The sequence below is a fragment of the Zosterops lateralis genome (genome assembly GCF_965231275.1).
Source record: "Zosterops lateralis genome assembly, chromosome: 1".
Taxonomy (NCBI): domain Eukaryota; kingdom Metazoa; phylum Chordata; class Aves; order Passeriformes; family Zosteropidae; genus Zosterops; species Zosterops lateralis.
The window spans coordinates 83,564,963-83,579,945 of NC_139762.1; the positions used below are offsets into that span (position 1 = coordinate 83,564,963).

At 37.1% G+C, this 14,983-nt stretch overlaps 1 protein-coding gene across 10 annotated transcripts in view; it reads right to left on the reverse strand.

Annotated features, from left to right (window-relative positions):
- Positions 1-14,983, reverse strand: part of COBL (cordon-bleu WH2 repeat protein) — a 187,977-nt gene that overhangs the window by 47,913 nt on the left and 125,081 nt on the right. For 8 of the 10 annotated variants that reach the window (XM_083864579.1, XM_083864581.1, XM_083864580.1 and 5 more), the window contains 2 exons: positions 4,737-4,875; positions 1,592-1,762 (listed from right to left, as the gene is read on the reverse strand). In XM_083864579.1, coding sequence (XP_083720705.1) covers positions 1,592-1,762; positions 4,737-4,875 — 310 coding nt within the window. The remainder of the gene's footprint in view (positions 1-1,591; positions 1,763-4,736; positions 4,876-14,983) is intronic. The other 2 variants (XM_083864584.1, XM_083864585.1) reach the window with 1 other exon arrangement.

Consider the following 14,983-nt stretch of genomic DNA (forward strand, 5'->3'; position numbering starts at 1 on the left):
ATTAGGCAATGTAATTAGCATCTGTCCTACGTGCTGCTGTCTCTCATGGGTACACCTATACACGCTTCTCTTGTGTAAATCTTATCTTTATCTAGGTAGGACACAGCATAATTACAGAGCTAAAACTTGCCACTCTCCAACACTGATGCTTTAAGCCTAAAATAAGTACCCACTAAGCTCTTGCTCTCAGTAAATTGAGGACAATGAAAATTCATGTTATATTTCTATGTACGAGCTTAATCAAATCCTTTTGGCTGAGATACTGTGTTTGTTTAAGAGCAAATGATCACACTGATTACATCAGGGCTGCATTGATTAAAGGGAATTTGATCAGCAAGGTAGATCAGGAAAGCATTGCAAAATAACAGTGATAAAAACTCAAATGAAGCAGAAATATTAATGCAAAGAAGGCCAGAATGGATTTTTAATAATGAAAACATTGTAGGCAAGCTGATGGCATCTAGAACAAAAAGATTTTAAGTATGATATGATTTCTGTGCATAAGCTGGTAAAGATGCTTTAGAGTTACTCCTCAATAAGATTCAGGTTTTCTGTTAGTATGATCTCCTTAATTTTTGTCATTAGCTCCAATAAAACTTACCATTTTTTATTTCCTCAACACAGATTTGAAAAATAGTGCTTTAGATTTAGCTGGCAATCAATCAGCTAAACACACCCACATTAATGCATCAGAGTAAATGCAACCTGCAAAGTACTTTTGGTAAACATAAGGTCCTGGAAAGAGACCTTCTGTCAAATTAGCAGCTAATGGAGACATTTCTCTATCCCATGGTTAGGAGACACCCTCTTAGTCTTCAAAGGAAGTGCATCCATGAAATGTCATAACGTGCAGAGCTTTGCTGCTTTTACCGGCTCTACATGGGTGTGCAGGGCAAGCCCACAGGGAACATAATACATGATCAAAGACTTGGATTGTGTACAAAGATTTAAAGGCAGTCAATGGATAAGCACGAAAAAGCAGCATGAAAACATGCTTTTCACAAGTACACAAGGATGTGAAAAATATTGTACTTCTTTGTCTGATAACTGTCATGCCCCAAGGTGAAGAACATACAAAGGGCTACCCAGAGATGCCAAGAAAGATGTACCCATTAGGACAGGAAAGCCTTTAACAGCACACAGGTCCTGTAAATGGTTTAATTTTCTTAAGGAAGACATTGTAGTTTTTAACCTAGACTGATAGACCCACTGACTCTCAAAGGAACTTGTTTCTGAGGAGACAAAAAAATTGCTGGTACAGAAAAACAAACTTGAGAATTAATACAAGACAGCATTTTTTTTTTTTTTTTTTTTTTTCCGTTGAACAAAGCAACAAAGCTTGATGGTTACTTTCAAATGTTTCTGTACAATGACCAGGTATCACGTGCAAAACTCTCTCTGCAAACAAGTGTTTTGTTTACTTTATATAATTAGTTACACTGCATTGGGCATTTTGAAAGACAACAGGCTGGAAAAAGGGGGGAAAACAGACACGGTTGTCTAAAGAGCAGAGAGGAAAGTCTGGAAAAGCTACCCCTGAGAGTAATCATCAAAAGAATGGAAATGCAAATACATATACTTTCAAACATACGTTTAGGTACCAGCTCTGTTGGTGCTGTAACATCTGCTTCTCTGTAACACACTGTTGGATCCACAATGTCACTGCCAGGAGGAGGGTAAGGTGGGGGTGGGGGGATCACTAACTGGGGGGGACCACGAGAGGTGCCCCTGGGAGGCTTTTGTGGCACCTGCCGTCCATCACCTACAGGGGGATCAATTGACTTGTTACTTCATTGCAAGATAATGACCGCTTTGTTCATTGTTATTTTTTAAAAACACATTGATTTTCCCTTACCCACATCCAAAGTCTCTCTGGATCTCATTCTGCTCTTATTTACATCCAAATAATTAAAGAAGAAGGAAAAGGTGGGTCTTAAACCAACAGCCGTGGGACCAGAATGGAGCCCACCATGTACATGTACATTACAACTAACAGTTAAAATCACTGGTTTTGGCAGGCGTAAGGATGGAAAAAATAGTTAAGTAAAATAAAATTGAAAAGAGCTGTGTAAGAAAATGTGAAAAATGTGTTTTATCTTCTGAAGTGTCAAACTGCCTGAATTTGTTGACCTCTCAGATACTTTACATGATTATTTTCCTGACTCTTCCTGAGAGAAAGAGGAAGATGCCTTAGGACACCATTTTGAAGTAGGTATCTTACAGGTTTTTCTGTTTTTTCTTTTTGAGTCAGTTTTCATTATTTTGACATTGTAGAGAAGCAGATGATTAAGTTGTTTTTTGCAAAATAGTGTTTGAAGCTATCAAAGGAAATGCCCATAACTTTTTCTGGGGGATTATTTCAACACTCTGTGCAATAACTAAACAAATACATGCATCTTTGCACTGTACTCTGTGAACCACTTTCAATGTTAAAAAGCCGCTGCCAGTGTGTAGTGTACAGAACTTGAGCTACTGCTATTTGGAAAGTCCCTAGAGGTTGAAAGTGCACTGGGGAACCCTGACTGCCCACTTGTTCTGCTTTCATGCCCTGCCTCAAGCATGTGCTGTGGTCATTGCTGGAGATGGATGCTGGCAGAGACAGATGTATGGTCTGATCCATTCCTACACTCCCTGGCTTGTGATTTGGGGCTGCTGAGAAGGGAAGCAGCACCAAGGGGGAAGAAAAAAGATTCAACAATCATGATTTTTTACTTAGGAGTCACTAGCTTCCAGAGGAGTATCTTCCAGAGACACAATTTAATGCTGGCAAACCTTTTTTTACTGCTTTGAGGAAATTTGGCTGAATACTTTGCTGTCACAATAAATGATTCGGTATTAAATACTACAGGGAATTTGCCAGTTTGAGAATATTCTTGATAGGATCTTTTGCTTTGATTCACATGGCTAACTTGAGAGCTACACAGGTATCTTAAATACTTTTTCCATCATGTGGCTGACTATTTCTTGCAGCACGTTTTTTTCCCTCACTAGAGTCTTGCTTTTTTCACAGCTTTTCTCTCATGCTTTCAGAGCCATCTGTGCTTTCTCATTGTTTCCTTGCAAGGGCCCTGAAGAGAGGCTGTTTTACCAACCCTCTCCGGCTGTAGCATTTTTTCTTGTTAATGAACACATTCATTCAAGAAAGTAGCAGAAAACAAAAAGCACTGAAGACAGGGCTACTGTGGGACAAGTTCTTTGTCAGTGTAAAATAATAAGGCTCCATTAAAGCAAACGATACTACAGAATCCTACATGAGCAGAGTCTGGCCAGCAAGCACTTATGTACACACTACTGAACAGACTAGAAGTAGCTCTGCTCTGCTATATCTCATCTGTAACATTTGAGCACCAGTACAAAAAAAAACAAAAACAAAAACAAAAACCCAAAAAACCCCCCACTTATAAAAAGTTAAACCAACAAATGTCACCAAAAAGTGACCAGTAGTAGGGCAAAGTGTGAGAAGAGGTAGAGTGTGACATCTGTAGTGATTAAAAGTAAGCCAATTTTCTGAAAACTCCTGCGTTATATGACCCTGCAATAGCACTGCCCTTAGAGAGCTTAAATAAGAGATGTCAGTGGAGTCAAATATGTCACATGATAATGGACTCCTGCTGCTACATAAATGCTGAGGCATTAAATGTGAAGCATTTACTGAAAATAAATGCTGGAACAAAGCCAAGAGGTTTCTTTCTAAACTGTGAGGCATTTGTAATGTAAGCAATTATGTATGACAGAATGTCATATCTGTACGTCTTAGGCATTTTATGAAACATGAGGTCAAAGGCATGAACTGAAGTGCACTGCGTGCATTATGGCACTTGAAGAATGATTCTCTTAACGTACTGAAAAATGAGTTCCAATATGCGGGGTCATTATCTCATCATTTGACTCATTATAAAATCACTTTGCTTGCTAGAAGCACAATCCCGGTGTCCTCATTCAAGCAAAGCTCTCACCAACCTGAACGAGTGACAGGGCAGATAACAACAGAGGTCTGGGAGAACGTTTTTCAGTTTTCCTGTGTGAGTAAATGTGGTGTCACATGTGGTTGAAGCTATAGTTTCTTTTTTTGAATCTAGGTACATAGGGCATTCCTTTGAGAGCATCAATTCTTTGCTTCTACTGATTAGCTAAACAATTGTCAGATATTGATTTATAATAAAAGTGAGGACAAAATTAAAAAAAACAAACAACCTTTATATGAGCAGTTGATGTCAACTGTTGGAGGACCATATAAAAACCAAATGTCTTCAAGCTTTAGAAACATGAGTTAACACTGAACCAAGTTGACTGTACTCTGGTTCTAGCAGAACTTCATGGCTTCAGATGCATTCATTATTGCCTGGCCTGTCTCCATTTATTAGCATTTCCATTTACTATTTCTGTATTTTCATTTAACAGCAAACCAATCATGACCTTCAAGGCACAGAATAGGCCCAGGACAAGTGTTTTTATATATAAAGTTTGTGCCAAATATCCAAATCATCTGATGAGTGTTACCTACATTTTACTACTTTTTGGTTCTCTGAATGGTGCCATTAAAAAAAAAAAAAAAAAAGAAAAAAGTACTATACAAACACTTATTTCCAGACTTTCATTCTGCAGAGAAATGAAGTTTTTTTTTCCAAGTTACAAAAGTTTCCAAACTCACAGCAAAACAGAATTAAGGCGACATCAAATAGCGAGCATTGAAAGCACATGAATAGGGTTATTCAGGAGAAAAGAACGCCTCTCACCCATTGTGCTCTTCCTCTTGTCTTCCCTGTCTTCTGTCCTGTTTGGCATGGCGGGAGTGGGTGGAGCAGACGCAGCTGGTGGAAGAGGAGCACGCCTCTTCTTTTTCCTTAAATCATTCAGGGATGCTGCTTGTGATATCTAAAAAATTTGAAAAATAGGCACAGTAAAGGATGTATTTTGTTGATGCTGAAAATTTTCAACAAGCAAAAAAAAAGAAGTGTTTGCCATATGACTTAATTTCTCAGCACAGTATATTTATAATGAGCATTTACAGTGACAACCAGAGATTAAAGAATTACAGTAATATTACACTCAGAAAAGGAAAGAGATGAGAACTGCAGATGAGTGTCAGAGCAGAAATACCAGTCTGGTAGGCATTTGATGGTTCTGGAAAAAGTGAAGTAGAGAGCCCAACACTCAGCAAAGCAGAGTATGACACTGTGTGTGTGTATGTAAGCTTCAGCCATGACATGATCTTCTTTTTCCATTGGTTTCTTCAAACCTTAAATGATGGTTAAATACTCCAATTGGCATGCAAAGTGAATAAACTCTTCTTTATTTATTTTATTTTCCTGTCCAATTCTTGTCTAAGGCTTCTGAGAGAAGAATCAGAATTGACTGTTTACTTGCATGATGATATGAAATCACACTGTACCCTATTCATACCTACTGGACTTCATGGACATGCTTTTGAAGATCTGTAACACCTTGGCTTCCAATAATTGCAACATGCTGATTGATATGCCAAGACTTTATTACTGTTTATGCTGCTTTTAAAAATACAAAAAAATGTTATTTCAAAACGACTTGGGTTTCACTGGGTTGCATAATATTTTCTGTAGCTTGTTGGAACTTAGTTCCATTTCCTTTTTCTATTAAAAAAAATTCCCAAAAACAACATGTAGGAAAAGCTGTGGAATTTTTATATTTGAAAGGTACAGACAACACTAGTAAGTACCAGGCTCTGCTGTGGCAGAGAGTAATGGTGGCTGCCCACATATGACATGCTGCTGGCATTCCTCTAAAGAGGTCTTCATTTCTTTGATATAACTGCTCTGTCCCAATACTTCTGTATCTAATATACAGAACTGTGGGTAGTTCTCTACTATTTCAAAGGCCTAACTAATAAAAACAATAATAATCATATTAATCATATTTCATTTAATCCAGAGGCTTAATGGACTCCCAAAATACAATTGTTGTGGGAGATTTCATTAAACAAATAGTAGCTTCACACTACTTAAATCTACCACCAGAATTCAGAGGAAATGCACTGATTTGCAGGTTTCCTTTCCTATGCTGAGTAAAAAAATCTGAGAATACATGAATTTTACAAAGATTAGGATATGAAAAGAGTCTCCTTCACTTAGCCTTCCTTTTTAAAGGCATTCAGGAGGGTCTTACATTTCAAAAAAAAGAACCCTTTTGTTCCCACCTTTGAGGATTATGCTTTAAACACCATGCCACATGACAATTGGACACTCTCTGTCCCGTGGCGAACCTGCATCCTGCATGGGAGAACCTTGGTAATAACTACACTGGACACAGAGCACAGCAACCAGGATGAGCTGCAGCTTCACACCTAACAAGGGTGGGAAAGAAGGGTGTCCCAGACCTAATTCCTACTATCATGGATTATGTCAGCATTTTATATTAAATTTCCACCAGATATAGTGCATGACTAAGGTCAATGAGGAAAATCTAGACAAAGTTAGGCATAATAAATGGGCAATAATATTAGGAGTAACTAGCTAGTAACTGATTTTATGGACTTAAATTTTGGCCACCAAATTTCACAGAATTTAAAAACATTGGACTTTTATGCAAAAAAGAGCACCACACCAAATGCTCGAAATGGATACAGCAAAATTTTAGTGCTCCACTGAAAAAACTTTTGCTCAATGTTATAGTGCTGCTCTGTATTAAGATGGGACACTTCTCCTGACAAAGAAACTGCCTGTAGTGATTAGGAACTAATCACAACAAACTGAAGTTGAAACAGAATGCCCAATATGGAGCTGAACATGGGAGACTCCATTTAGTGAAACAGACTCATCAGGCTTTGGTTTCGAGGGGAATTACACCAAGGACAGCCATGTAATGCTGCATTCTTCTCCATTGAAGAAATTGGCAAATACACACTTTGAAAAAAACCCAAAAACATTCTTCTGCCCTGCATTTTAAGTAACTAACAACATGTAGGCACTTCATACTGTATCTTGATTCTTCAGGATACAACCTTACAGAAAAAAAAAAAAAAAAGAAAATTATCAAAGTGGGGACTTTGATTACTACAAAGACTGCAAATTCAGTAGCTATGGAGAACTTGAATCATCTGGCAGACAGGCACCATCTGAACTTTCCCAACACTTCACAAGTACAAGCTTGACTTTTGCAGTTCTTTAATGGCATTTTGCAGCTTCCACCTTCACTCCTCCCTCCATAGACAGAAAGGTCATTTCATTTTAGGACAAAAAATGTTTGCATTGGTGATTTAAAAGATAAAGCTAGGAAATCTTGAGAATCAAGTCAGAAAGTAAGTAAATGTGTCTTCCCACTTAAAATGACAGAAATCACTGATCACCCTTCTCCAACTACCAGATAAGTGAAGAATATTAGCCTGATATAGTCAAATCCCACAAAGGCACATAACTGCTTTCCTATGAAGAAAAGATTCTTGTTAGAAGTCAGCTTATCCTTTTCAGCTCCATGTATTATTACTTAGTTGAATCTTCTGAGGAACATTAGATAGATGTATCTATCATGCTGCTACAGTTAAAGAATAGGCTAGGAAATAGCTAGTGCACGATTACAATAATGAAAGTTTGGTGAAATACACACACAAAAATGCTTTTATTATACTGTCAGCTAAGTGCAGTATTCTTCACGAACACCATAAAGAAGATGAAAAGCTTGTTTAAAGCCAGTCACGCTACAATGTATATAAGAAGTGTCTAGTTCAAGAACAGGTCATAAAAATTGCTAAAAGTAGCTTTTCTTTAATTCCAATTTCGGTAAACCTATGAAGCTAAACATAAATGGAAAAAGCACAAAGAACATTCTGTTTCTTTCTTCCAATTGTATATACAAAACCAATAGAACTTGAAAATAATTTGTTATGGCTGGCTGCTTCTTTTATAAAGAAATCAAGCCTTTCCAACATTATTTGGAGTAATTTCCCATTGAAATTTTGTTACATGAGCCCCTCTCTGAGTCTAACCTAGTCTTAGCACTTGTGCTTCACCTATATTTATCAACAAGAAATTATTAGATCAGCTCCTGTTAAAGCAAAATCATAATTTGAAAAGATGTTCATTAAGTTCTGACTATAATTAAATACCATGAACTGAAAAAGAGATGAATAAAAGAATTCAAAAGGACCCAAATATGAAAACTAGTGTAATTTCTCTTCCACTACCGATAAGACCACATACAATACAACAACAACAACAATAATAATAATAATAATGATGATGATGATGATAAATTCCATCACATTCAGGGCTCACATGCTCTTTGAAAAATACTTCCAATATTGCAGACAAAATATCTGAGCAATGTGCTGAATGTGTTTTCCTACTGTGAAAGCTCAACATACTTATCAAAATTTGAAGGCTCTAGATAAGATTTGGGAATATATTTAGAGCATAACAACATCATGGGGAGGTTACTTGTCAAAACTGTGTGGAAAAGAATCCTACAAGGCCAATGCTTGAAATTTTCAATCACTAGCATTTCACAGTCACCCTGTTTGCAAACAATCTGTGTATACTCTAGGAGTGCATGTGTAAACTGATTTTAAGTTTCCTCATGTGTAAAAGTCTAGTATTTTCTTTGGGTCAGGTAGCAATGAATATGAAGTAATGAAAAATATTAAAGGAGGCCCAAGGAAACAAATGTCATCACTACTGAAAATTCATCAAGCATTCAAAGACAAGGAGGTTCTCAGACAAATTTCTAGTGTGAGCTCCACTCCTTTGCCTTGCCTGTCCTCTACTTATAGGCCAGAGACTGGCTTTGTATTTGTCAGCTCTTCCCTCTTAAACTTTCTAACAGAAATGCTTATTTATAAAAGTACTAAGTCATCTGGTAAATGCCAACGTTCTTTTATCCACAGACCCAATTAGGCCCAAATTGACAGCAGGTTTATGGCTCCCAAAACTGAGCTGCCTCCTGTAAGCCAGAAACTGAACCATTAATTTGCATAGTTTGTGTCTCAAAATCCAAACCAGTCTTTCCAGTATTTTTATAAACATTACAAGAAACATTTGTCTTATGGCAACAGATTTTCCCTTTACTATCACTCCTATCATTTTGCCATAGAAAAGCAAAAATCTTGAAAACCTAAGAATTTTCCAGTCTTGATATTTAACAAAATTTTCCTTAAAGCAATTTTCTTCCTGCTCAAACAACATAGCTACAGATGATACAGATATATCAGCCATAGAATCATGCTTGGAATAAGGATTGCTTTTAAGGGATGTCAGATGATTGTTGAGCATATACAAATAAAAAATTTATGGTCTATGATAAAAATTGTGTGAAGAAAGTCCTTATACTCTCTTGCTTCTTCCTCCTTTCTATGCAATGTTACATGTCAGAATCTTTTATTCTTTTATAGAGGAACTGACTGATTTGTATACAAATTGTCTTATTCGTGGAAACATTGAATGACTGTAGAAATTTATTTTTAAAAGAAAAAGGATTGGGAAAAGGATACATGGATTCAATCACCGGCACACCCTCATTACAAAGTGGTTCCATCATCCCACACTGACTAGACACACACTGATTTGAACAAGCCAGATCCTGATACACCTGCTGGTGATGATATAGTGAGGGGTCAGTATGCCTATTGAATTTCAAAAATGCAATCCAAAGGAAAAAAACCCAGAGCTAACCTGTAACTGAGCAAACAACAGTATCATCCCAAACTGTGTGTGGGACCATCTCAAACCTTTTCCCTTCAAAAAAAATTTTTAAGAAATCTTGAAATAATGAAGAACCATTTTACAAGAAGTTCTAAAAGAAAAAAGACATGTTTCAATAATCGACTTTAAACTCTTGATATAGCTATAACTGCACTAATCCCTTATAATATTCTATGAAAGACAAGTGGTAGATTTTTATGTAAGATTTATGAGTTTAGATTTAACGACATATTCCTATGACATAACTTAAAGCAGTTGAGAAGAAAATATTTTGATCCAAGATGAGTTGTTCTAGGAAAATCAGACAGATAAATCTTTCAGCTGCAAAATGGAGGTATAAATCTGTCCACTAAACTTGATGATATAAAAACTATTCTGCCCAGCTGATTCTGCATTTTCACAGGGCAACAGATGTTTCAACATGCCTAGCACTAGAAACCACAAGAAGTCCCAACTGAACATTAATGTGTCTTATACAACATTTACTCATGTAATATTCCTTGGACATCATTAGTCTTTTCACTGGCTTATACTGACAAAGGAAAATTGAGTGAGCTCTCAAAACTGGGTGTATGAGCAACTCATGAGGCTGATCACTGTAAGCTACATCGAATAAAATTGTATATTCAGCACTGAATTTCGCTACCTTCTTTCCTTATTGGGCAATAATTAATTTGATTAAAAGACAAATGTTTATTCCATGAGGACACAAGTGAACTAAAACTAAAACACAACTATATTAGAAACTGCATTCAAAGATAGCAGCCTGATGTCTGCCAGAAGCATGTCCTTATGTTGCAGAATGCATTTGTATAGGTTATTTAAAGTATAGTATACTATATTTAAAATATAGTACATTAAAGGCCATTTTGTGCACTAGGATACCATGTAATGCAACAATATATTACCAAGACCACAGACACAGAAATAATAAAAAAATCTAGCACACTGAAACACTTTTAAAGAGGATATTATTTGGAAAACTTGCAAATTTGGTAAAATGTATAGAAATAACTACACTTTAGAAATTAGCAAACAGTTTCTCTGCATTCGTCATTTTATTTCCATACATATTGACGTGTTGGATCTCACAAGCCTGGCAATAAAATGAATAATAAAAGGCTTAAGTAAGCCATAAGAATAAGTATGCTGGGATAGCAGGACTGATATTTGGACCAACCAGACACAACAGCTTTGTGTAACTCTGGACACATCACTCTCCCGGGGAACAGATTTACATGGAGACTCTAAAGCTACTGTCAACCTGGGTTTAAGTCCACAATAATAGCAAGCAACTCTTGGAACCAGATAACCATGTTCCAGTCCAGACAACACCACTCTATATTAGGGGACTTCCTCCTGACTTAGAAACTCTGCACCGTGCTCCCCTGCACTCTGCAGGTGTTTGTCTCACCTGATGGCTGCATCCCAGCTGTACTCCTGTACCATCAGCTCTATCCCTGCCTCAGCTGCTGAGCTGTTTTGCTGCTGGAAGCACTCAAGCACTGTGGGAAATCTGTCTTAGAGTTGGAGTGCAAACTGCATCTGCCTTTTGAAAACAGTCCTTCCATTAATATTTTAATCACATATCATAATACATAATTTTGCCTATAATGCCTAATTTCAGATTTTTCTTTTATTATAAAACTTCAGTGTTAAACAGAATTTTATAACAAAATCTAATGTTGATTATCAAAAAATCAAGCTCTAACTCCAAAAACACCCTAAGTCTCAAAAACAGATAAAAGCTTAGTATTACTGGATTTTACAGAAATTGCTTTGTTCTTGCACTATTCTATTCACAAAATGAAGATGAGAAAAGGCAAGTATGTCCTTGAATACTTGGCTGATGGGTGACAGAAAGCTAAATCAGTTAACACAAGAAAGCCAGTACAAGGCGAAGGGGCAAGCTCATTTTTCCATCTGTTTTTATAGAACACACCCTTTGTGAAATGTCACAGTCAAGGACAGTTAAAAATTAATGTCATTCTAATCTTTAAACCCTTTAACTTGTTCAGTTAAATGTGTCAGACAGGAAACTATCCATAAACAAATCTGAGATGTTAAATTACTAAGATAGCCGTGATTTCCTTCTTTGCAAAATCTCATTTCTAGCTGCAGTATTATTTCCACTCAAGGAAATCACTCTACAACACCAAATAGTTTCACATGCATTGAAACGTGTAGACTACACAAGTCTGCGGATGTTTGCTTTGGCAAAGACTTGAACTTCCTCTGTTTCTCAGAATACAATGTAATTCTCCTCATTTATGTCTTCATTTAGGGGGGAAAAAACCAACAACCCCCCTAAAACACTTAAAAATCACATTTTAAAACCACCACAAACTGATTTGCTACCAATATTCATTTCTCCTCTAGAGAATTTTAACAAAAAAGGAAAAATCAATATCCAGACTTTAATTTCATATTTGTGCACATTTTTTTAGTTAGAACTATACAATTAACAGAATAAATGAACATTAATAAGAGTGTAAAATGTATAGTAGCAGTGCAGTTCATATTTCTTCTGACAACTTTGTCAATCAATTTGATATGATCAATGTCATCTCCTTAAGTGACTGCCTTTTGGAAAGGCACTAGACTAAGAATTTCATATATTGTCTTTTCTTTCTCAGTCTTACATCCTGGATTATAGGCTGGATGATCAGCTGATGTGCTTGTCTGTCCTTAAAAATCTCAGAGATATCATGAAGATTTGCAAAAGCTGTTTTGCATCTTTTTCCAGTTTTTTTGCCAAAACAATGTGCTGTAGACTAAAATCTGTTAGGGCTAGAACGTGGAAGGGAATTCACACAAACATAAAACAAGGAGCAAGGAGAACACTATCCTTCCTACTTCCAATAAGAGACATACTTCCCTGGAGCTTTTAGGTTTTCCTCCAGACTTAAAATTTTCTTCTGTAGAGATAGTCAAGTTAAATTTCTAGTGCTTAGCACTAAGACCTAGGAATCATCTTGGCAGTCTTCTCAATTTAGAGAAAAACATATCTGATTATTTCCAGTGTTCTATTCCCTTCTATCAGCCTTCTTCCACAGCTATGTGGGATGCCTGGGAACCATGCTTTAGGCAATAAGTCAAGGGATAGTTCCTGATTCCTTTCTGATTTAATAGGTCCACAGAATGGCTTGGATTAGAAGGGACCCTTAATGATCCCCTCATTTGTGCCACGCTTTCCCAATGCCTCCTTCAAATTCCCACTCAAGTCTAGTTCTTTCCAGCACTTATGAACGCCAGCCAAAAGCCCCTTTTTCCACAATCTAAAAGCACAAAGAGGGGAGAATAGCCAAGTTGTATCACAGTATCAATTAGATATATTACTAGGACTGTAGCATAACATAGCTCTACATCAAGCTACCCCCCACAAGTATAAAATTTTATTATCCAAAATTACAAACAGATTCTGCTATAAAGACTTGTTTGAAGAACCCATCATGGCACACTGCTTGCTAGCCACACCTGGAAGTGTCAGCAACATAGAGCTGAACAGGACTCAGGGGTTGTCTACTGGGTCTCAGGAGGTGAGAAATTATATTCTCATTAAGATAGGCATACTGCAAACAAATTGAGGTGCCTATTTCTCTAAGTGACCTATGGCAACTGTAAAGAGGATGGTGCCAGATTCTTTACTGTGGTGCCCTGTAATAGGGTGAGGGAACAATGGCCATAAACTAAAACACACAAAGTTGCATCTCCACATGAGGAAGAACTTTACCTTGAGAGTGGCAGAGCACAGGAACAGGTTGTCCAGGGAGGTTGTGGAGTCTCCCTGTCTGGGACAGAACCCCTCTGGACGTGTTCCTGTGTAACCTGCTCTAGGGTTGGCAGGGGGGCTGGACTTGATGATCTCCAGGTGTCCCTTCCATCCCTAAGAATTCCATGATTCTGTGAAAAATAGCTTGAAGTAGCAGAGAACATTTTTTTTATTATTATACCTGTGATGTTTTCCCTTATTTTCTTATTTGGCTAAACAATGACTATGCTATTAAGCCATACAATTAAACCTGATTGACACAGCACACATTTACTTTGTTAATTTTTCTATTCTGTAATTTTTTACCTTTTTAATTTAGGATCTATGTAAGGTGGAGTTAGAAGCAAAGTCTGAAAAGTGATGCAAACCCAGTTTCTAAATTAAGCACAGTGCTGGGGTCATTTTTCATCGCTCATTGAATGCCAGCTCTTCAGAAGTCTCACTGCTCAAAATGATCTTTGTCTATTAACTTCCCCTAAATACCGTGCCCAACAAAGCCTCATAATTACTCGACACATTCTTTCTTCTTTAATGAGAGTTAAAGCTTATGATGACATCAGCCTGTTCTATTTGTCTGAGACTTGCAAGCCAGATGAAGTTTACTTACTGAGCGTTGCAACCCTGCCAAAATTCAGGGCTGCATAGAACAGTATGTTCCGGCCCTAATGTCTTGCCAGTTTTCAATGAAGTGTTTGACAGAGACCACATGTGGAGGTCAAGTGATGCTATCATGATCTCACCAGATGGTGAGTTGTGGTATCACTCCCAAGGCAGGTAGTATAGTCTGTTCAGAAACAGTTGGCAGGTGAACCATGAACTCACAGCCAGAAGCGACTGGATTATTGCAAAAGATCAAGAACACTATTGATGCTGGCAAAAAGACTATTCCAAGAATTTTTCTTGCATATAATTCAAGGATTCAACTCATGAGACATATGTTTTTTTGAAAAAAATGGAAGTCCTCCTGCCAAACAAATCTTGCATTTTTGCATGATTATTATGTTATGTATGTTAAATTGTAATACAAAGACACTGCAAGCTCACCTTGCTTGTGCTCTTGCATATATATTAACCATCACCAGGTCACTCCAACTTTGATGTCAATTCAGAGGTTATATCTACACAGGTTAGAGTGCAGGACTGGGCTACGTTTCAAAAAGCAACAGGAAAGTAGACCATGGAGGACTCTTACAAGGTTTTGTAATGACATTCTCCAACCCCCCTAAAGTAACAGCCTATCCAAGTCAAATTGTGAAGCACTCAGCATTTCACAAAGTCCAGCTCTCAGTTAAAGAGGTAAGCAGCTTAACTCACCACTGAACTAGACACTGTGTCTACTTCCCGGACAAAGTTGCAAAAACCCTATTTCTGAAACTTCAAAAAATCCACACAGTGGATTCCTCTTACAATGTAAAAAGACACAATTTTAAAGCAGACCCTCAAATTTTTAAATTCTTCTGGTGAAGAACCTATTAATTGACTGTGAACATTATCTGAAAAAAGATATTCTCAAAGAGGCCTTGCAAAATGATTCTTATCTCCA